Genomic DNA, 19,491 nt, shown 5'->3' with positions numbered 1-19,491 from the left:
CGGACGGACGGCAAGCTGGTCCCAGTTGGACAAAAAGCTGCGGAATGTACCAAAGACTGCCTATCACAAAAAGCCTACGATGTCATGGCTCCAATGCTCTGTGCCTCCCCAAATCTCTCTCACTAGGCTCCCTTCTCACCAAGTATCCCAACGGCAGACTTGAGGAATTGGTCCGATTCGGGCGCAAATTTGGGAGCAAGGCCAGCAAGAATCAAGAAAAGAGTCACAAGAACAGTGCCGAAGATGACCAGCTTTCGCACAACGGGACGACGGGAGCCAAAATCGGCCCACATCATGCCACCCTGAGCGATATATTCCTTGAGCTTGTCTGCACCAAGCTTGTAATAAATGAGTCCTCCAAGAGCAATGCTGTAGCCAAAAGCTTGGAGAAGAGTCACTGGGTCACCGAAGAGGAACATGGAAGCGAAGACGAGAAGGATGTCCTTGAGCACACCAGACAGAGTAAGGACGAGAGATGACGTCTTGCCAATCTGTAGGGACTGCATTAGAAACAGCGTCCAAGCACAGCCTAGGTAGGAAAACTCACCAAAAACACCACAGACACATTGAGCAAGAACGCAACACTTGCGTTTGCCAAAAGGGTGAAACCACCAACTCGGTAGATATCTGCCATGGTCATGTAGGGAACCTCGCCAAGCAGGCAGACAACGCCGTTCATAAGAGCGCAAGCCGGAGCGTAGTAGTAGAGGGAAACGAGGGGGTCCATCTTGAATTCGGCGGAGCTGAGAAGTCTCTGGACCATAACCAATCGGACAGCCTCAAAGACGATACCACCACATTGGTACAGGAATCCAGTCAAGACGAACTTAATTTCACCAAAAGAGGCGATAATGACACCAATGACGATGAAGGAGACGTTGCCGAGAGTCTTCATGTTTGGTGGCGCAACTCCAAGACTCCAGGTTGCAATAAGGACAGCGACGGGGGTGGTAGCCTAGTTTCTAACCGTCAGTCTCGCATTGTATCAATTTTTGGTTCCTAGGTTCTACCTTAAGCATCTGAATGAAGGCCACGCTCAGATACAGGTATGTCTGGTTACCGCAGATCAAACTCAAACTGAAAAAGATGCCGATGGGTACGATTGCCCTCAAGTATACACGTCCAGTCATGGGAACCTTCTTTCTCGAATCTAGGATCGTCGTGAATCGGGCCAGGATCTGGGTCATTATCGTGGCAAAGAGAAGATGCCATGTTGTAAGAAAAATTGCTGTGGATATTTAGAATCGAGTACTGTGACCATAAAAGTAGAAGACTTACGGAAATCTAACAAGTATCCAATTAGCATGTGAAATTGTACAAGGAATGGCTCTGCAACTTACGAAATTTTGCGGTATCTAATATCCACTTGTTAAAGACGATGACGCTTGAGCTGAGTGTAATCCAAGTACTGCACAAATCATCAGAATCGACTTCTGCTGAGTAATGCAGACCACAGCGAGATCTCTGACGACCTTTTCCGCGGTTTCTTCAACTTACGCGATGTAGACAGCTGGGTGGAATGAGGCGCTCTCAGGCTGCGACTTCTCGGCGGCGGGATTGACAGTTGGCAGTACTGGAGCAGCGGTATCCCGCGCACCGTCTATTGACGACCGGACCTTCTCTTCGTTCGACATATCGACTGCGGTTGTGTTGGCGGAATGAGGGATGAGAGGAGGCGGGAAGGCTTGACGTCGCGAAAGTCAAAAGGGGATCTGTTCTGAACGAAGGGCGCGCGCAAGCGTTGCAGGAGTTTAAGACACACCAGCACAAAGCACAGCGGCGCAGGAGGCTGAAGCGTAACAAAGTGCTCTTGGAGAGAGAAGAAATGAAAGCGGGAATTAGGAGTTGAGATCTTCGTAAGGGACCGTTTCGCGGCTAGTGCTGAGGGGCCACTAAGATTGGGAGATGCAAGGTGTGGAGATGGGTGAACGAAGGGATGAGTCTCTGGGCAACGGGCGAGGGATCGGCTGTGCTTATTTACGATGCCCCGGGTTGGTGATGGTAGATCAACTGCTGGTGGTGCAAGCTCGAGCTCTGAGTTTTCTTCACAACAGCGAAAGTATCAAGAGCTGAGTATTTCTGTTTGAAGCGGCTACTAGCTTTAAATAGCACCTTAGCTGCCCTTAACACGATCTCTAATGCTTACGGGGTTTCAGATACGGAGGCGGCGAGGTACCTATTGCAGCCAGCCTCTAGGGGCAAAAAGACACCTGAGATTTTTCTCCGAAGGGTTGTTGCGAGGCGCAGAGCTGCTCCTCGCACAGGGCTTGACATAAACGCCAATCAAACGGCCACGCAGTTCGATTACCAAAATGACACCGCAGCGGTAGCGTTGAAACAATCCCGTCATACCAGACCCCCCTTTTTGTGGTCCCTTTAATGAGAACTAAAGGGGTCACCCTCGGCAAAAAGAGTGCTTGGGCCACCCCCGAACCATATCAAATAATTCATTCCGTCGCCCCAGACGACCATACAATACTATCCCCCACCTCCACACTCACTCAATTCATACCACGCAAGGCGTTCGTTCATGTTAAACCTCGCTCGACAGACTTTGAAAAGAGTTCCTAGTTTTCAAGAACTCTTACAGGGAAGGATGGCTAAGGAAGAGATGTATGCCCCACGACGCCGCCTACGCCCACTGCAGAACACTGCTGAAAAGCTCACAGCAGCGTCGACGTGCTCGTCATTGGAGCTGGCCCGACAGGTCTCGGAGCTGCGAAGAGGTTGAACCAGATCGTACGGTCCTCTAATCTTAAGTTATCACATGCCCCGCTAAATTATACTCCAGAATGGACCATCATGGTTGATCGTGGACTCGAGCGAGACACCTGGCGGTCTTGCTTCTACAGATGTCACTCCCGAAGGCTTTGTGAGTTCGCCTCATCTCAATTGACACGAATGGAATTTTTTCTAGGTGCGGGGTTGCTGATTATCAGTCCAGCTCTACGACGTTGGCGGCCATGTCATCTTCTCCCACTACAAATATTTCGACGACTGCATCGATGAGGCTCTTCCTAACGAATCGGACTGGTATACTCACCAGCGTATCTCCTACGTCCGCTGCAAAGGTCTCTGGGTCCCATACCCTTTCCAGAACAACATCTCGATGTTGCCAAAAGACGACCAGGTGAAGTGCATGGATGGTATGATTGACGCAGCGCTGGAGGCCCGTGTCGCTGGTACTAAGCCAAAAACATTTGACGAGTGGATCGTGCGGATGATGGGTGTCGGCATTGCAGACCTCTTCATGAGACCTTATAACTACAAAGTGTGGGCTGTCCCCACGACACAGGTATGAGCCTCGTATTCAAGGATAGTCGCATCAGCTAACTAACACAACTTCGATAGATGCAATGCCAATGGCTGGGTGAGCGTGTGGCAGCTCCCGATCTCAAGAGCGTCACCAAGAACGTCATCCTCCAGAAAACGGCTGGCAACTGGGGTCCAAACGCAACCTTCCGCTTCCCTGCCCGGGATGGTACCGGTGGTATCTGGATCGCTGTAGCCAAAACCCTCCCCAAATCCAAAACTCGCTTTGGTGAGCACGGTGCTGTGACCAAGGTGGATGCAGATAGCAAGAAGGCCACTCTCAAAGATGGCACTGTTGTGAAATACGAGAAGTTGATCACTACGATGGCTGTGGATAGCTTGGTTGAGCATATGGGTGACAAGGAACTCATTGACCTCAGCAAAGGCCTGTTCTATTCCTCCACCCACGTCATCGGTGTTGGCGTCCGCGGCGAGCGCCCTGAACGCATCGGGGACAAGTGCTGGCTCTACTTCCCTGAAAACGACTGCCCCTTCTACCGCGCCACAATCTTCTCAAACTACTCTCCCTACAACCAGCCACAATCCTCTACCAAGCTGCCCACAATGCAACTTGCATCAGGTGCCAAGCCCTCCAGCACCGCACCAAAAGAGGGCCCATACTGGTCCATCATGTTGGAAGTCTCCGAGAGCTCCATGAAGCCTGTGGACCAAAAGAACATGCTCCGTGACTGCATTCAGGGCCTTGTCAACACGGAGATGCTCAGGCCGACTGACGAGATTGTCTCGACGTACCACCGCCGTTTCGATCACGGATACCCCACGCCCTCGCTCGAGCGAGAGGGTGTTCTTAAGCAGCTTCTCCCTAAGCTGCAGGCTAAGGACATCTACTCCCGTGGCCGCTTCGGCAGCTGGAGATACGAGGTCGGCAACCAGGACCATAGCTTCATGCTGGGTGTCGAAGCCGCCGACCACATTGTAAATGGCGCCGTGGAGCTCACACTCAATTATCCCGACTTCGTCAACGGGAGACAGAACACGGAACGGAGACTCGTAGAGGGCGCACAGATTTTTGGAAAGAGCAAGAAAGCTGTTGATTAGACTTACGACATGAATAGAGGCGCTTATAGCCTGTAGACAGGTGCATGGGATGGCTTTTAGGATACAAATTACCTTGGGCTAACGAAATAGTCTGAGGACGGGTTTTGATGTGAATGGGTATGAATGAGCATGTCTGGGTCGATATGCCTGGGTCGTCGAGCCTATTAATTATTGGTTATTCGCGTAGACATAGATAGAGTCTTTCTCGTTTCGTGGCAGGTCCTTGTAGCCTGCAGCCTAAAAGCTAGGCTACATTGAACACATTAGATTAGACAGCCCGATCACCCCCCCTTGCCTTTCGTAGAGACTACACTGTCTTTTGCTTGTGGATTGTTTAATTCACCTTTGGAGTGATTCTATATATGATTCGCGTTTTCGTAATCCTCGACGCCCCTTTTCCTCCAAAGCCTCCTCTAACTCCAACCCAAATGCTCATAAACGCCCTTGCTATGCAATACACATACATACCCTTGGCCGCAACATTCTCATTGCTCCGTCGCTAAAACCATCTTCTCCCTCTCGCTCTTCCTCCTCATCTTCCCCTTCTTGCTATGCCTCCGCTCATTCTCCTCCCTCCTCTTAATTGCCTTGATCTCCTCGCCCTTGATCTCCGCTGCCTTCTTAACCTGCTTCGGCAAATGCCTATGGCGCGCAATCCGCCTGATCTCCGGCATGTGCGCATACCTCGCCTTGAGCGCGTCGTCGTACTCGAGCTTCTGGCGCTCGCGGAACGACTTGACGCCCTGGCGCTGCGACGCGCGCGCGCGCCACAGCCGTACGTTGCCGTCGTCGGAGCCCGACAGCACGTAGTTAGCGTCCGGGGCCCAGGCGGCCGCGAAGACGCGCTGCATGCGCTTCGTGTGGTAGATATCGCGCGAGTGGCCGCGCGCGCGGTCCCAGAGCCGGATCGTGCGGTCGTACGATGCGCTGACGAGCTCCTCGCCTGTCGGGCTGAACTCGATGTCCATGACGGCGGCGACGTGGTCGCGCAGCACGTTTAGCGCCCGCTTCATCTGCCGCATGTCAAAGATGTAGATGTTGTGGTCTTCGTTGGCGACGGCGAAATTGAAGGCTTCCATGGGGTTCCAGGAGATGGCGTTGGAGGCGAGGGTGAGCACGGTGCGGTGGAGGGGGGAGGAAGTACGCAGGTCGTAGAGAATGACGGCGCGATCGGTGGCGGTGGAGGCGAGGATGGAGGTTTCAGTTTGGTTGAAGGAGACGGCAGTGATGGTTTCGACCGACGTTGGCCAGCCGAGGGTTTGGGTAGGAGTTGTGGAGGACCGCGAGACGTCGTAAATGGATATGGAGCTGCTGGAGGCAGCGAAGGAAGGGAGAGAGCGGTGGTGCGTGATACCAGTAAATGCGGATTGTCCGAGCCAGGTTGCTGTTGGAGCGCTTCCGGCCGGTGTGTTGTATGGATCGAAGAGCTTTATTGTCCGGTCACTCCCGCACGTGAGGAGTCTCTTGTCTCGTGTCCAGCACATCCCTTTTACGATGTTTTCGTGTGCTTGACCGTGCCATATCTCTTCTTGACTGGGGAGATCCCAGACTTTGACCACGCCGTCACCGCTGCCGCTGGCGAAATTTTCAAGGCTGTATGATATAAATTAGCCCAAAATATAGTATAAGAATCTCGAAGTGGCATTCCTCACCTCTCAGGATCCTTTGCGAAGCTGTATACACCGTCGACATGCCCATTTCCTAAACTAGCTATGAATGGAGCGGCAAACATGCGCTCTAACTTAGTCGCCTGAAGGGCTCTAGTATACTCCCGTGCTCTCTAAATATATTTAGCATATTTCTAAGCTTACAAATGGTGTGCAGATTCACTTCGAAAGGATGCAGCGCGGGATCAAGATTTCGAGGCATGTGGGCGACGTTGGACCCGGGAGCCTGGTGCGACGAAGTCGGCCTACTGAGCGCCTTAATCTTCTGCAGAACTCAGTTAGCAGTGATTCTCCCTTCAAAATCTCGCAACATACCATTTTTGATGTTCAATTCTTGCCATCGACAGCTCTCGCGGGGAAGGATGAAATTTTTGTGAGATCAAAATATCCCCCGAGGTTCTCCCGTGTCGTCGCTTGGATTTTCCGGACCGCCCACACGAATTTGCGACTCTGCAAATATCGACATCCTCATCGATATATCACGACCGACCGTTCCACTAACGAGAGACATCCAAGATGAAGTGTGAGTCTCCCCCACTATTTCTATTGTTACAGAAGGACGACATTAGAATGAGGTTTTTCTGGCCGATTTGTGCGACTACTCGGTGTCGAAGTAGCTCAACGGATCCTCTGGTGCATTTAGGATAGACCACGACAGATGCTAATTATTTCTCCCAGTCCTCAAGGTCGGCAGAGTTGCGATCATCACGCGAGGTAGATATGCCGGCAAGAAGGTATTTACAGATCCTCAAACCAGCGATTGAGACGGTAAACAGTCTTAAACGAGCGAGATATTGACTATAATACCCAGGTCGTGATCATCCAACCCCTCGACACTGGCTCCAAGTCTCACCCATTCCCTCACGCCCTGGTTGCCGGCATTGAGCGCTATCCATCATCAGTGACCCGCCGCATGTCGAAAGCGCGTCAGCAGAAGCGATCAAAGGTCAAGCCGTTCATCAAGACCATCAACTACAACCACCTGATGCCCACGCGGTACACGCTGGAACTTGAGGGCCTAAAAGGCGTCCTCACCAACGACACATTCAAGGAGGTTTCGCAGCGGGAGGATGCCAAGAAGACGGTGAAGAAGGCGTTGGAGGAAAGATACCAGAGCGGGAAGAACAGGTGGTTCTTCACTCCTTTGCGTGAGTCGGGCCCTCTCCCTCTACGCACCCGTACACACAGTTACCGCTACTTTGTGGTCTGGTTGTGAAGGCGAATAAAGGACTAATTAGTTCTAGGTTTTTGAGTATCTCTTTCTTTCATGGACGGGTGTAGGGCATTGCAAAGGCACATTGGCTTTTCTCAGATCCAGCAGAATCATGTAACTGGACTATAACGCTCAAATAAAACATTGCAAAAGCATATTGGTGGTCGTGATCCTCCAGCATGACTCGCGGGATGGAAGATTCTGCTATCTCAGACTACGTTTCAGGGTGCGATAACACGTTCCGTCATACAGGTTCTAGGCGCAGTCTAGGTCAATATCAATCTGCATCCATGAGAATTATCTTCCGTGGACGTCAACATGCATAGGACTTTAGCGATGATGCACAAATACATCGCCTGTCAAAGCAATCCGCAACCCCCCACGCGATGAAAATTTAACACTCTTCTGCAGCTCTCCCTGGAGATAGTTCTCGATCATCTGTCTTGGCAAATGCTAAAGTCTGACTAGCCCGAAACTCTCGAAGAGCTTGAATAGATTGAGGAAGTGTCACTAAGCTTCACCAACGAAACCTTGATTCCGAACAGCAAACAGATATGCCCCAGAAAATATAACACGGCACTTCATGACCAATCTAATTCCCTAGATGTCGTTTACAGAAAAGCGCTAATGAGAAGACAGACCATGACAAAACACGAAAGGACAGGAGATTTATCCGCTCCGAATTGTAATAAGACGAATCCCCACTTGCTCGTAAGATATCAAGGTTTCCAGCGGAATTAATTCAGAACATCAGAATATTACTGCTTCTGCAAACGGAAATGATGCTAAAAATTAAGGTATCTTAGTTCTTCGCCTCACCTGCCTTCTTCTGCGCTGTCTCTTTGCCCTTCGTCCAGTACGCCATTAGCAGGTTATATGCGTCGTGTCCAAACTTGAGCTCTGTAGAGATGGTGGCCTTGGCCAGTTTGACGAGGCCGTCCTGGCCGTCCGTCTTGCTGTACTGGTCGTTGAATGTGCCGAGCACGTATTCTTTGCCCTGTCCTGCTAGGCGTAGCGGGAAGAAGGCGTAGTCGATGACGGTGCCCTTGATCTTGCTGGTGTCTTCCTTCACGATGGGGAACTTTGTGTCGACTTTTGCGAGTCCATCATCGGCCAGCGAGTCGGCTTTCTCCACGTATGGCGCAACGTAGCTGTAGGGGCCTTGCAGGTAGGGCAGCACAGGTGCGGCGAACTTGCTATAGCAGGTTGAGGCGAGGTTGATGGATTTCTGGCCGTATGGGTTCGATTTATAGTAGGTGATGCTGTCGGAGACGACCGGGTATGAGGTTATGTGCTATTGAGGCCGTTAATACGGATGGCACAGGCAGCTGTAGAAAGGGTGGTCGCCTTAAAGTATAGGTAAGGATGTCTGGTAACTTACAGAGAGGACCTTAGAGTGTGGCCTCTCGCCGTTGGTCATTGGTGTGCTCATGGTGGCGGGGGAACTTCCGTGTTCTGAATGCGGCATAGAGGACCTGGTGATAAGGTCAGAACCACGACGGGGGATGTTAAGAAGTGGTGGGAAGGTGAGACGGATATGCAGGTACTGGGAGCGCACTCAGCGTACCTTGAATGCGCAGATGACGCTGATATTTAAACTACTAAAAGTGGTGGTGGCTTTCTGAAAACGGCGTTGGTGGGATGCCCGCAATCGAACATGTGATAGGGCTCGCTACTCACCAACAGTGCTGCTTACGCGGATGGGAATCCGAGGAATTAGGCAGTGGGAAAGCCTCGAGGAGCTAGAGAGATGAAGAGTCAAGGAGAAGATGGTGTGATGAGAGGATATAGAGGTAGGTGTGAGAAGTGGGTGATTTCAAAGGATTAAGGTAGGTCATTCCAACATGTGAAAGGATTGTGCACGGGCCACAACCGTCAGATAAGGCTTGCCCGTTGGCGAAATTTCTGGGACTTTTTACCTTTCGCTCCAATGCGGAGCGTGCAGCCTTCACGTTCGCAGAGAGCCGACAGAGCCTTGTTGACAGGCATACGATGCAGCCAATCCTAGCTATTCCACTACTTCTGCCGCTGTGCCACGCCGACTCCACAGATTGACACCGTACGTCTTCCCGCGGTAGGCAAGCCGCGGCGAGGGCACTTACAGCTTCTTACGTACTATCAGCATAGTTTATTTGCAACCTTGACGTGCAGCCGCATTGCTGATAACTGCCCAGGCATTCCGCAGCTGGACTTTGCAGTTTCAAGCAGAACGGGGATTGCATCGCCCGGGGTATTTCGACAAACTGAGGGGCCAATGATGCAAGCTGCAGCGAATCCTTCAGGCCGTCAATACATATTGACTCCATTGGTTTGCATCTACCTCATCCCGTGTACAATTTCATATCTCGAAAAGTGAGGGAGGAGGGAATTCGCATCGGCTATGCCAGTCCATCGGGGAAAAAATCCCATGTGAAAGTCGATGGCGTCTTCCGCTGCGGTGCTACTGTAGGATCCAAGCCTGTGGCAATGACGGTTCGCAGCTTGAGGTGAATCCACGGGTAGGTACGGAACCATGGGAGCATCTGCCAGTTTCCCGAATCAGGTCAACTATCTAGATTCTTTGTATTTCTTGGCGATGGGCTGCGACGAGGGAGAGAGAATCTCATGCTGCTTTAGCACCTCGGATGGCGACCGCACGTCGTTAACCCCTCACACAGCGGCATCACGCAGGCTGCTGTTGCTTCGCGGAAAAATCGGAAGCCCAGACTGCATCAGCCATGCATCGTTTTCACGCCACACTTGTCACGCTTGAGACACTTTCACGTGTTTATATACCCCGGGGATCATGCATCTCAAACGAGCTCAGTATTTACCACCCGGCCCACCCCTACAACCCGCTGATTTTCGTGGTTGGAATCTTAGCTGGACAACATCCTATCTCTCTCATATGCAAGTTGATGGCGTGCAGCGAGCGCCTAGTCATCCTTATCGAAACACAGACGCTGCAAAGGTTCAAGGTGGAACTGAAGAAGAGTACGGAAAAACGCTCATGAGGTTTTAACAAAACCAGGAAGGGAAAAGGAATCCATCTCTATGTACCTCTCCTTATGCCATCCACGAGGTCACAACCTTTACCATAATTCGAAACTGTAGCGGTAGGCTAGTTCTTAATTTCCTAAGGGACATTTCGTTCAAGATATTTTTCTAGCGGCTACTTCCACACGCCACATCCATCAACCTATCTCACAACTTCGTTCAAATCGAGATACTACCTCTTTTCTTTTCCTAGGTATATACCGCGAACCCCACCAAATCCGCACCAGGATCTAGGCCAGGTGCCTCCACCCGAAGCTCGTTAACGGGCCCCACATAAAAGCCATCGGCCAGCACGTCTAATCTCCCCGTCTCGTACCAATCGCCTCCGCTGATCGGGAAGGACCATCGTCTGGGTTCTCTGCCATTCACGCTCAGAGTAAAGTTCCGAGTATTCGTCCCATTTGTCCAAGCTGAGGCGAGGGCGACGTCGTAATTGATGTAGTCGATGCCGATGAGTTTCGTCCCTCCGAGCACGCCGCCACTGACGTTACCGAAGGTCACGGAAGAGCCGATGGTCATGTTGGTGACTTTGGAGCCTGTAGGAAGACAACCATCTCCACAGTTTACCGACTTGACATCTCCCTGGAGAATTCCTGTAACTGCTGAATAATACGAAGGCTCCACATTGTAGGTCAACTGCGCAGAGACGGGCCTAGATGCCGGGTCGCTCAACGTCAAACTATTCTGCCCCACTTGCAGTGGAATTGAAGAGATTGTGTAGGTCGCGCTCGATACAGTTTGAGAGACCGACGTTTCTCCGCTGTGGAGTGTCACTGTTCTTCGCTTCGAAGACGAAGAGGTGACTGATAAGGTGTAGTTTCCGCTTGTCGTTATCCCATAAACGCTGTTGAATGTAATTCTGATCACATGCATTAGCCCAAACTCAAATGTCCTAGCCTGGCAATATAATTACCCTCCTTCCTTTCCTAGCCCTCCCGTCAAATCCCCAGCAGGCTTTAAGTCCGACAAAATCAGCAGCTTCGCTTCATGCCCTTCTAGGTCGACCTTAAGAGCTCCTTCATATGGGCCGATACTCTTCGCCGCCCACACATCCTGAATATTACCTGACTTTTGAACTCCGACAAGCTGAAGGTCAATGTCTACACTCTTACTCGAATTAGACCAGTTCGCCACTCCGATTACCTTTCGGGATCCGGAAATATTACCAGCAAAGATGTCGTATCCCTCTTCCGTGTATCTCCTAATCAATTGAGCTTGTTCGCCTAAGCGATCTTGGTTGAGTGCAACCACATCTTTGTTCAAAAGAATAGCCAAGGATCCTGCTGGCGTGAGAGATGAATTTGCCGGTGCACCAATCACCAATGGAGACTTGCTAATAGCCCACATTCCAAAATGAAACCTTTCCTCTTCATAACTCAGCGCACCTAAACCGACACTGTGCTTTTGTATCAGTATGCAGCCTTCCAAAATCACTTTAGACAGATTCAAAGGCTTACGTCAATATATCCATATCAATGTATTTCCCAACGCCTGTATGCTTGACATATGGCACAGCCTGATTCACAATCCGCCATATGGACTTCCAGTTATCCTGGATATCGTTGGAGATGCGCCACGTATTGCCATATTTTGGCGCCCATACCCCAAGATCTTGGCCTACACCCCATTGACAGATAGAAAAGATTATAGAGCGGTTTACAGAGCTTAGTGCGTCTGACATAGCAGCGAATCGCACGGAGGGGTCTCTCTCAGAAGGGTTGTAGTCTACGAATCGTATTGTGGTGTCAATTTTCTTTGCCGTTTCGAAATTGAGAATGAAGGGCAACTTATCTTTAGTAACATTCGCCCAGCAGTTATCATACTTCAGCGCATCTCCACCCCATGTCGCAAATGTATGTGCATCTTCGACTTCGTGTCCTACGGTCTCATCCTGTCAGCTAATTCCTCCCAATTCACTCATTCACTTTCTCAACCAGCATCGCCCCGATTATTCAGCCAAGAAATTTCCGCGTACCTAAACTCGCCTGCAAATACCACTCCCCATTATCTGGCGTGCACTCCCACACTCCAGCCCCAGAATACAACCCAAACTTCAGCCCCAACCCATGAATGTACTCCCCCAACGCCGGAAATCCCGACGGGAACAACTCCGGGTTCCAAGTTATTTGCCCGTCTGCGGTGCGATTCTTCGACGGCCAGCCACAATCCGGCGTCACGATATTATAGCCCACGGTGGAAAGGCCCAGCTCCACAAGCCCCCACGCATTGGACTTAATGATGGTCTCGTTGGGGTAGCAATTGTAGTAGTTGTATGAGTTCCAGCCCATGGGCGGGGTCAGCGTGCGGGTCACGGCTGTGGCAAGCCAGGGGAGGGAAAGGGCCACGCCGACAGTAATCATAATTGGAGATGGTGTTCCTACAGTAGATGGCGAAGAGAGCTTTCACAGCAGACGCGGCGGGCAATTGAATGTGTCATTGGAAAGCCATATACTCCTTCTCTAACTGTATACATACTCTCCGCTCCGCTCCATACCTGGCTACCTTACTCTGCAATGACGAAAATGCAAGAAACCTCTCTACACTCACCCCGGGTTTTTCCGAATACGATGCAGACGGGTACGGATGCGAGATCAATTAAAAACGGCGATGATCACCCGCCCGCATCACCGCACTGTCGCGACGCACCCCGCAACAGGTATCCTGACAGGATAAAAGGCGGCTTTTATTCCGGTGGGTGGAGCGTTAGCCATCAGTTTAGGAGCGGGAGCGAAGGAACGGTGGGCGAGGCTCTACAGGGGTTTATTTGGAGAATGAAGACGGGTGATGGGGAGGAATTCGGAGAGAAGAACTTCTAGCTAGCTAGGGGGAGGTGGGTACGGCTATACTTTGCTCGTTGTAGCGGAAGTTCATGTAAAGCTGCTCTAATTGACTAGTGAAGAAATATCTGTGCCCCTCCAGTCATCAAGTCCCTCACTTTATCAATTTTCGCCCACTTTTATAAGTATTGACGCCTCTTTTTATCAAGTGATTGAATATATATATATATAAGCACTACCTTCTAAAGTGAGATATATACTTAAGATTACACTATGCACATCGGCCCCTCAAAGTCCGCCCGAATGTTACACTATCGCGTGGATACGTCGTACATCACGCGTAGATGAAACCTTAATTTTCGTAAAGATCCACCCCTACGTAGACCTCTTTACTATATGGTCTTACTACGTAGGACCTTACTACGTAGAACTTCGTGTAGAGCTTCGCGTAGAGCTCCGGGTGGAGCTGTCGGACGGACAGTCGCTGAGGAGAACTCTGTCCATTGATCTATGACAGAAAAGAGGCTATATATACATAGGGTAGGTGACAAGAAGACTGACGACGATTTGTAATTGCCTCTTTATAATTGCCTCTTCATTGCCACTCTGTCGATATTGCCACTCAGTCGGTAATAGGTAATAGAAACAGGTGGTGAGTTATAGGGTGATACGTCTCTGCGTTAGCTCTGCTAAGTCTGAACTTCGAAGACCGTAGGTTCGTAGCCGTCACCGCGTACGGGTACAGAGTCCGATTTCGACGGCCTAAGTATTATATTAAATCTAATATATAATTACCGATAACTCTCCTCTACGTTAGTAATCCGGATAATCTGAATTACAATCCTAGTATCTTACGTCTTAATTATACTATATAAATAGATGAAGGAAAATATATTACTTTATCCTATTACTAGAGCGAACTTCTAATTAAAGATAAGAGATGATTTTATATAACCTAGGATAATATTATCTAATAGCTAGAAGGGTTTAGTATCTCTAACCTACTAAAGACCTTCTAAAACGCTATTAAAGTAACTTAAGAACTTCGCGTACTATACCTCTAGATTAACTTACTCTATAATCTAATATAAGGATCATAAAGAAGATTAGAAACTCGAATCTAGGCATATAGAAAATGCTCTTTCTTTAGCTTCCTATAAGTTCGGCTATCTATTTAAAAGCGGAATTCTTTAAGCGGAACATAAGCAATAAGTTTATCCTCGTTAAAGATGCCTTAGGTAAGCAATTCTATATCTATACCTATATAGATAATTTTAATAATGATATAAAGAAGGCTCGGCTTAATACGCGAGTATAGGTAATATAAGAAAAGGTTTTATTATAACGAACTATCTATTTTAGTAATAATTAAATATACTAGAAATATAGTAAAGGGATTTACTGCGAAAACCTTACTAAACTAAAAAGATAAGAGTTTAAGCAATACTAAATAGATCAATATCTTCCTAACTTAGATATTTTGCTCTTTAGCTTATTTTAAAGGAAGTTCTTTATACTTAATCTAAACTTCCCCAACTAGCTCCTTAAGTTAGTGTCACGACTTGCGCGCTACCCATGCGGCACGCATGGGCTGGAGAGCTTATAAGGCATTCCAGCTGGCAGTCCCCCAGTCGCGGGACACTGCTACCTTTTTGGAGGGTTGTATGGCCGGGTGGGTTGAAGTTCAGTCATGACAATTAGGCTATTAACGTACTATAGAATTAATTTACTTTCTTTTTAAGGACTACTCAAAGCGCGATCTTATAAAGAAGACTAGATCTATTATAATATCTAGGCTAGAGGCTCGTATTATACGCGCTCTAAGGTATTAAAGTAGATATAGCATCTTTAAGCGGTACCTTCACAGGAATCTCTTATAGCAGGCGTCTAACAGTAAGGTGGAGCGGATTAAGTACCCCACCCGGAATGTGCCATCGTGGTCATAGATGGCATATAATAGAGGCATTCAGTTCATAGATATCCCTTTTGGCACAATTAATTGGATTAATAACCTCCAGTTTGATAAGGAGCGTGAGCCTGCACTAATCATCGACATGGGGGAGTTTCGGGATTGTACAATGAAACCGGATGTGTAGCAGCAGGCCGGCTGGGATCCAAGACAGGTACGGTAGTGGTTGAGGCCGCAGCAGCGAGGGCAGATGGCTCCATTGTTCGTGTCCCAGAACTTCTCTACCTTGTGTTAACTTCCATGGAACTCCTAGTGGACACCCAAAAAATTGACCCGTAAAACATTTCTCAGAGTGTCTGTGCTGAAGGTATTTGGAAAATCTGAAGAGTATTGATATCTGCTCTGAGGCTGTACTCTGGCAAAATGGATCGGCTTTGAACATACCAAAATTAAACCACTGCTGGTTTGACAGGCTAAATCTCCAGGAGTGCAGTCCGGCTTCCCCTATCTGCCGCATCTGGCAACGATTTCAGCCACTCTTCCGTCTCTCTTGGACTGCGGAACCGCAAGACGCTGAGATGACTGTACTCTGGCTGCTGGAAAAGCGGTGGAAAGTCATTCCGATGTTGGTTATGCATCCTGACCGTCCATGCGAATAAATTCTGGTCCATATTAAAGGTTAAATGATGCCCGAGAGTCTCTCGATTTCCGTTCCAAAGCTCCTTTCGCCAGAAAATGCGCCCTATTGTACGCTGCAGCACCCGCCAGAGCGCCAACCAGAGTGGATAATCCAGCCAGATCAAGGTGTCGGCTCGTGTCCAAACGATGTCGCGCACGACGCGAACATAGTTGCCGTCGGCTACCCAGCGGCCGGTGGCTGGAAGGGCTTCGTCGACGCGCTCCCGCATTAAAGGCTTACAAAGAATAACCCAGTTTGGTTGCCAGTTGATGGCATCTAGTTCGACGTTGTTCAGGCCAAGCTTGCTGGCAAGTTGCGCCGCAAGTGTTGTCTTTCCTGCCCCACACTTGCCTACGATAGTGATTCTTTCGTAGACCATCGTTTCAGTGGATGGCTTTGATGCAGGACAACAAGATAAACTATCTGACTAGGTTACAGGGGGCAGAATTGAGATTTTTGGGTGTCGCATTTAGAAGGTCTATGCCGATTGCATTGGTTGTCTGTCTTTTGCGGAGGACCACTTTGGAGCTAAATGCATGAGAGGAAAAAGGCTCGAGTCACCAGAGGTGAGTGCTGCCTGCTGCTGCCTTCCAGGCTGACAGACTAAGCAGTACTATACCTAATCGAGCCGTATGCGTCGCATCCCTGATTGACATCAAACATAAACTAGCAACAAGCACTGCGAGATTAGTCTTCCGAGATCTTAAGATCTATTCGAGAAGTATTCTTCGATAAGTGCGGTTCGCGTGCGATGAAAACTCATTATGCTGAATGCGCGAAAAGCCGAAGTACAATTTCAAAGAGTGGCTGGTGCGGAAGTGTGGCTGGTTCTTAAGAAGCCAGCCAACGGCACTGCAGGCAAAGAGGCGGAAAATAAGGCTCTGCAGACGTCAGGCGCGATAACAAGGCAACAAAGCGGGTTGCGGAAAATCAGGCAACGAGGCTCTCTTTACGGGCGTTAATTTAGTTATTCTAGCTATTAGTGATAGCTAGCGCGCGTGTTGTTGTTGCTACAAAGTGTACCAAAGTATCCCTTAACCCGCTGGTGCAATGCCAAGCTGCACCGTGCGCCGAGCTGTACGCCGGGCGTCAACAAAGCATGTAAATAGACTAAATAAGCCATAATTTTTGCCCATTTCAATGCCATACAATGTCGCGCATATCTAACGACATCGGCTATGTAAAGCAAAAGGATCCTGGTACGAAAAAGTCAAAGAAGCCACCGCCAGAGCCATAGGCTATACCACCGTTTATACCCCTTTAAGTAGACAACTACTAGGACCTAGGTGTGAGGGGACTTTGCAGACAGGGGGTTGTGAAGGAGGAACAGATAGGTTGTGAGGAGACGAATCCTTGAGGAGGTAAGGCCGCTGGGATCGTGGAGACTATATACTACGGGCACGTGCCCCTGGCACGTGACCGATTACCATCCGAGGGGTGGAGAATAATGTAATGAAGCTTGCCATTTGTATGATTTGCTGATCTAAAGAAGTCTGAAGGCAACCAGAAGCAAAGTCGATAGATACTTAGGTCGCAAGCATGCTGCGTATTATGAAACTAGCAAAGCTGTATTTTTAGTTCGCTTCTAACAATACTTACTATAATTTTCTTGTATGCCAAATCGTTTACTTACTTCCTACCACATCTATTGGCATGGTAGCTCTGGAGTAAAGTACTTAGTGGGTTTTAAGTCATGTTAGATCAATCATCTTTATAGAGTAGTAATCACCATATGAGTCGGAAGGCAATCAGCAGTGAGTATTTCTGAAGCTAGAAGTGATTGTTGTTATCACTCAAGTGGCCTAGGACGGTGGGGGCGTTCTTTCAACTTTCTGTTCACCTGTGCAAGAATGGGTTTAAACCAGCGTGAATTAAGTACGTAAGAAATAGAGCTCGATAGAAACGCCATAAAGTGAACCCCCGCCAGATCGTGCCGAAATAACAAGGATACGGTTCAAGTCACTATACCAGGCCACAGCGTCCTTTAAGGCCCCAAATGATCCCTCAAGATACACGGCTTCCCATTTACAGGGCATACGTTCTTGCGATTCAGCTGCTTATCTTGTGGCCCCGTCGGGCCGCCCACATACTTTCTGTTGCCTGCTAGCTGCTTTTGTCGTTTATCCTTATCCGGATACTGTTGGTCTCCCCAGCGGCCGACGTAATTCAGCCACTCGATTGGCGTGGTGGAGTCGTAAGGGGTGAAGGAGTTCTTGGTGGAATCGTAACTCACGTAGTATGCACTTAGGGTAGGGTCCCAGAGCGGCCCCTCATCCGTGTGATCGACAAGGAGGAAGGGGAAGTCGAGGTTGTGGTTGGGGAATGTGTGGTCGTGCACACCGGGGGTAGCGTAGTTGGCGTGAGAGCCATTGGAGCAGTATACGAGAGGCTTTGCGGGGTAGCGTGTGAGAAGAAATAATAATAATAGAAATAGCAAGAAGGGAATCGGGGGAATCAGGAGTTCAGGAAGTGGAAAATTGGAGACAGGAGAGTTACGATTTTGAATGGGGCTCATCTGCTTACCCTTTTGCCTGACTTATCTTTCTTCAGAACACGATATTCAAATGCTTCGCCGTTGCCATGTTGCGAGTACCACACGTACTTCGGAACTCCATTGCTGAATCGGATCATATTCTGCTCCCTGCACAAAATGTAAGATATACATCGGCATTTCTTCAGCATTCAAAATATACCAATCGCCCACGTGATTACCTGTGTACTCGTCAGTTCATTATCTGGAGTGATAGCTCGGGAGTAATGGAAAGTTCTACCAAGCTGTTTATTAAGAACAACGCCACCCCAGTTAAACGCGAAGAAATAGAGGTAGAAAGCATCGACATTACCGCTACCATGGTCTACAACAATAATGCAACAAGTAGTAGCACCATTTGTTTTGCCGTTTGCATCTGGAGCGACACCATTGAGCCATGGGGGGTTCGTGGTTATGTCAACCTTGCTTGTCAGATAGACGTCTTGACCACCTTTGGTGCCAACTTTGTTGAGTTGGTCGAGATTGTGAAGTGTAAGCGGAGATGAAGGTACTCCCACATCTACGAAATTTATTTGCGGACGAGTATTTAGTAACTGGGCTCCTATGTCGGCAGGTTTGTATAGCTCCTTCGAATGTAGGTGGACCAGAGGGGCTGTAGTATGAGGTTAGATTCGTGCTCGCCGAGAGAGACTAATGAAAAAAAGTATATTATGATAAAAAAATTCCGAACATCTGGAGACATAAATCAATAAACAAAACACTTTCGGCAATGAAGTGTGCCTGTGATATAGAGGAAGGCTGAAATTACAGCCATCACTGGGAAAATACTTCCTGACATGAAAGAGTGTAGTGCGTTTTGTATACGGTAAAGTACACAGTAACGGCTTGCAAAATTTTAAATAAGACAGTTGATCCGAGTATACTAACGAGCTTAAAAACCCCTCTCTCAAACTTCTTACCGTAGTCAAGGACATATTTGGGAACACCTGCAGGAGCAATAGAAGGAGTAGGAGTAGGAGTAGGTGAGACTGTAGTCGGATCTTGGTCAATGGCAGCCATGATTTGCAAGTTGAAGAGGGACGGGGGCCAGCTGAGCACTGCGCGGTCGCACGGCTATTTTATATGCCCTTAGAAAAAGCCGTCATGCCGTCATGCCCACAAAGACTAGTGGTGGGAAGTTATCAGCTGTGAGTCTGGGGGGGATCATCAGCTGAACGAAACGCCACCAGCTGCAGCCACGCCGTGTGAAGAGCGGGAAGTGCTTGGCGGCGTTATTTTTGAGAATCTTCGAGCCGCTATTCTGATAAGAGAAACGGGACTTAGGGTGCTGCCTGATCAGCTCCCAAGG

General features: G+C 49.0%; 8 protein-coding genes across 8 annotated transcripts; 2 read left to right on the top strand and 6 right to left on the bottom strand.

The window, feature by feature from the left end:
• Nucleotides 1-122: 122 nt before the first annotated feature.
• Nucleotides 123-1,634, bottom strand: K441DRAFT_561570 (TPT-domain-containing protein; the record flags this gene model as incomplete). Its single annotated transcript, XM_067643538.1, has 5 exons — nucleotides 123-491; nucleotides 548-955; nucleotides 1,011-1,228; nucleotides 1,341-1,408; nucleotides 1,498-1,634. 5 exons carry the CDS (start codon nucleotides 1,632-1,634, stop codon nucleotides 123-125), a joined length of 1,200 nt encoding a protein of 399 aa, XP_067503792.1.
• Nucleotides 1,635-2,440: 806 nt separating this feature from the next.
• K441DRAFT_116311 (UDP-galactopyranose mutase) lies at nucleotides 2,441-4,614 on the top strand. Its single transcript, XM_067639988.1, has 5 exons — nucleotides 2,441-2,613; nucleotides 2,670-2,739; nucleotides 2,792-2,872; nucleotides 2,945-3,295; nucleotides 3,352-4,614. The coding sequence occupies exons 1-5, from the start codon at nucleotides 2,531-2,533 to the stop codon at nucleotides 4,369-4,371; spliced, it is 1,605 nt and encodes a 534-aa protein (XP_067503791.1). The 5' UTR covers nucleotides 2,441-2,530; the 3' UTR covers nucleotides 4,372-4,614.
• Nucleotides 4,615-4,856: 242 nt separating this feature from the next.
• On the bottom strand, nucleotides 4,857-6,356 carry K441DRAFT_677512 (U3 small nucleolar RNA associated protein; the record flags this gene model as incomplete). Its single annotated transcript, XM_067651077.1, has 4 exons — nucleotides 4,857-5,964; nucleotides 6,024-6,147; nucleotides 6,183-6,303; nucleotides 6,354-6,356. The coding sequence occupies 4 exons, from the start codon at nucleotides 6,354-6,356 to the stop codon at nucleotides 4,857-4,859; spliced, it is 1,356 nt and encodes a 451-aa protein (XP_067503790.1).
• A 198-nt stretch (nucleotides 6,357-6,554) lies between these two features.
• K441DRAFT_677511 (60S ribosomal eL27 domain-containing protein) lies at nucleotides 6,555-7,254 on the top strand (the record flags this gene model as incomplete). Its single annotated transcript, XM_067651076.1, has 3 exons — nucleotides 6,555-6,561; nucleotides 6,717-6,772; nucleotides 6,850-7,254. 3 exons carry the CDS (start codon nucleotides 6,555-6,557, stop codon nucleotides 7,252-7,254), a joined length of 468 nt encoding a protein of 155 aa, XP_067503789.1.
• A 799-nt stretch (nucleotides 7,255-8,053) lies between these two features.
• Nucleotides 8,054-8,683, bottom strand: K441DRAFT_561496 (putative pathogenesis associated protein Cap20; the record flags this gene model as incomplete). The annotated part of the gene is made up of 2 exons (XM_067643535.1): nucleotides 8,054-8,545; nucleotides 8,633-8,683. The coding sequence occupies 2 exons, from the start codon at nucleotides 8,681-8,683 to the stop codon at nucleotides 8,054-8,056; spliced, it is 543 nt and encodes a 180-aa protein (XP_067503788.1).
• A 1,793-nt stretch (nucleotides 8,684-10,476) lies between these two features.
• Nucleotides 10,477-12,647, bottom strand: K441DRAFT_561645 (carbohydrate-binding module family 35 protein; the record flags this gene model as incomplete). The annotated part of the gene is made up of 5 exons (XM_067643540.1): nucleotides 10,477-10,939; nucleotides 11,255-11,683; nucleotides 11,745-12,040; nucleotides 12,089-12,165; nucleotides 12,263-12,647. The coding sequence occupies 5 exons, from the start codon at nucleotides 12,645-12,647 to the stop codon at nucleotides 10,477-10,479; spliced, it is 1,650 nt and encodes a 549-aa protein (XP_067503787.1).
• Nucleotides 12,648-15,446: 2,799 nt separating this feature from the next.
• On the bottom strand, nucleotides 15,447-16,031 carry K441DRAFT_561087 (uncharacterized protein; the record flags this gene model as incomplete). Its single annotated transcript, XM_067643521.1, has 1 exon — nucleotides 15,447-16,031. One exon carries the CDS (start codon nucleotides 16,029-16,031, stop codon nucleotides 15,447-15,449), a length of 585 nt encoding a protein of 194 aa, XP_067503786.1.
• Nucleotides 16,032-17,503: 1,472 nt separating this feature from the next.
• Nucleotides 17,504-19,226, bottom strand: K441DRAFT_660099 (uncharacterized protein). The gene is made up of 5 exons (XM_067648646.1): nucleotides 19,103-19,226; nucleotides 18,424-18,795; nucleotides 18,346-18,364; nucleotides 18,176-18,293; nucleotides 17,504-18,041 (listed from the first exon to the last, which is right to left on the bottom strand). Exons 1-5 carry the CDS (start codon nucleotides 19,200-19,202, stop codon nucleotides 17,637-17,639), a joined length of 1,014 nt encoding a protein of 337 aa, XP_067503785.1. The 5' UTR covers nucleotides 19,203-19,226; the 3' UTR covers nucleotides 17,504-17,636.
• Between the last annotated feature and the right edge of the window lie 265 nt (nucleotides 19,227-19,491).

Source organism: Cenococcum geophilum (assembly GCF_001692895.1).
Source record: "Cenococcum geophilum 1.58 unplaced genomic scaffold K441scaffold_22, whole genome shotgun sequence".
NCBI classification, from domain to species: domain Eukaryota; kingdom Fungi; phylum Ascomycota; class Dothideomycetes; order Gloniales; family Gloniaceae; genus Cenococcum; species Cenococcum geophilum.
This window is presented reverse-complemented; position numbering and strand designations above follow the sequence as displayed.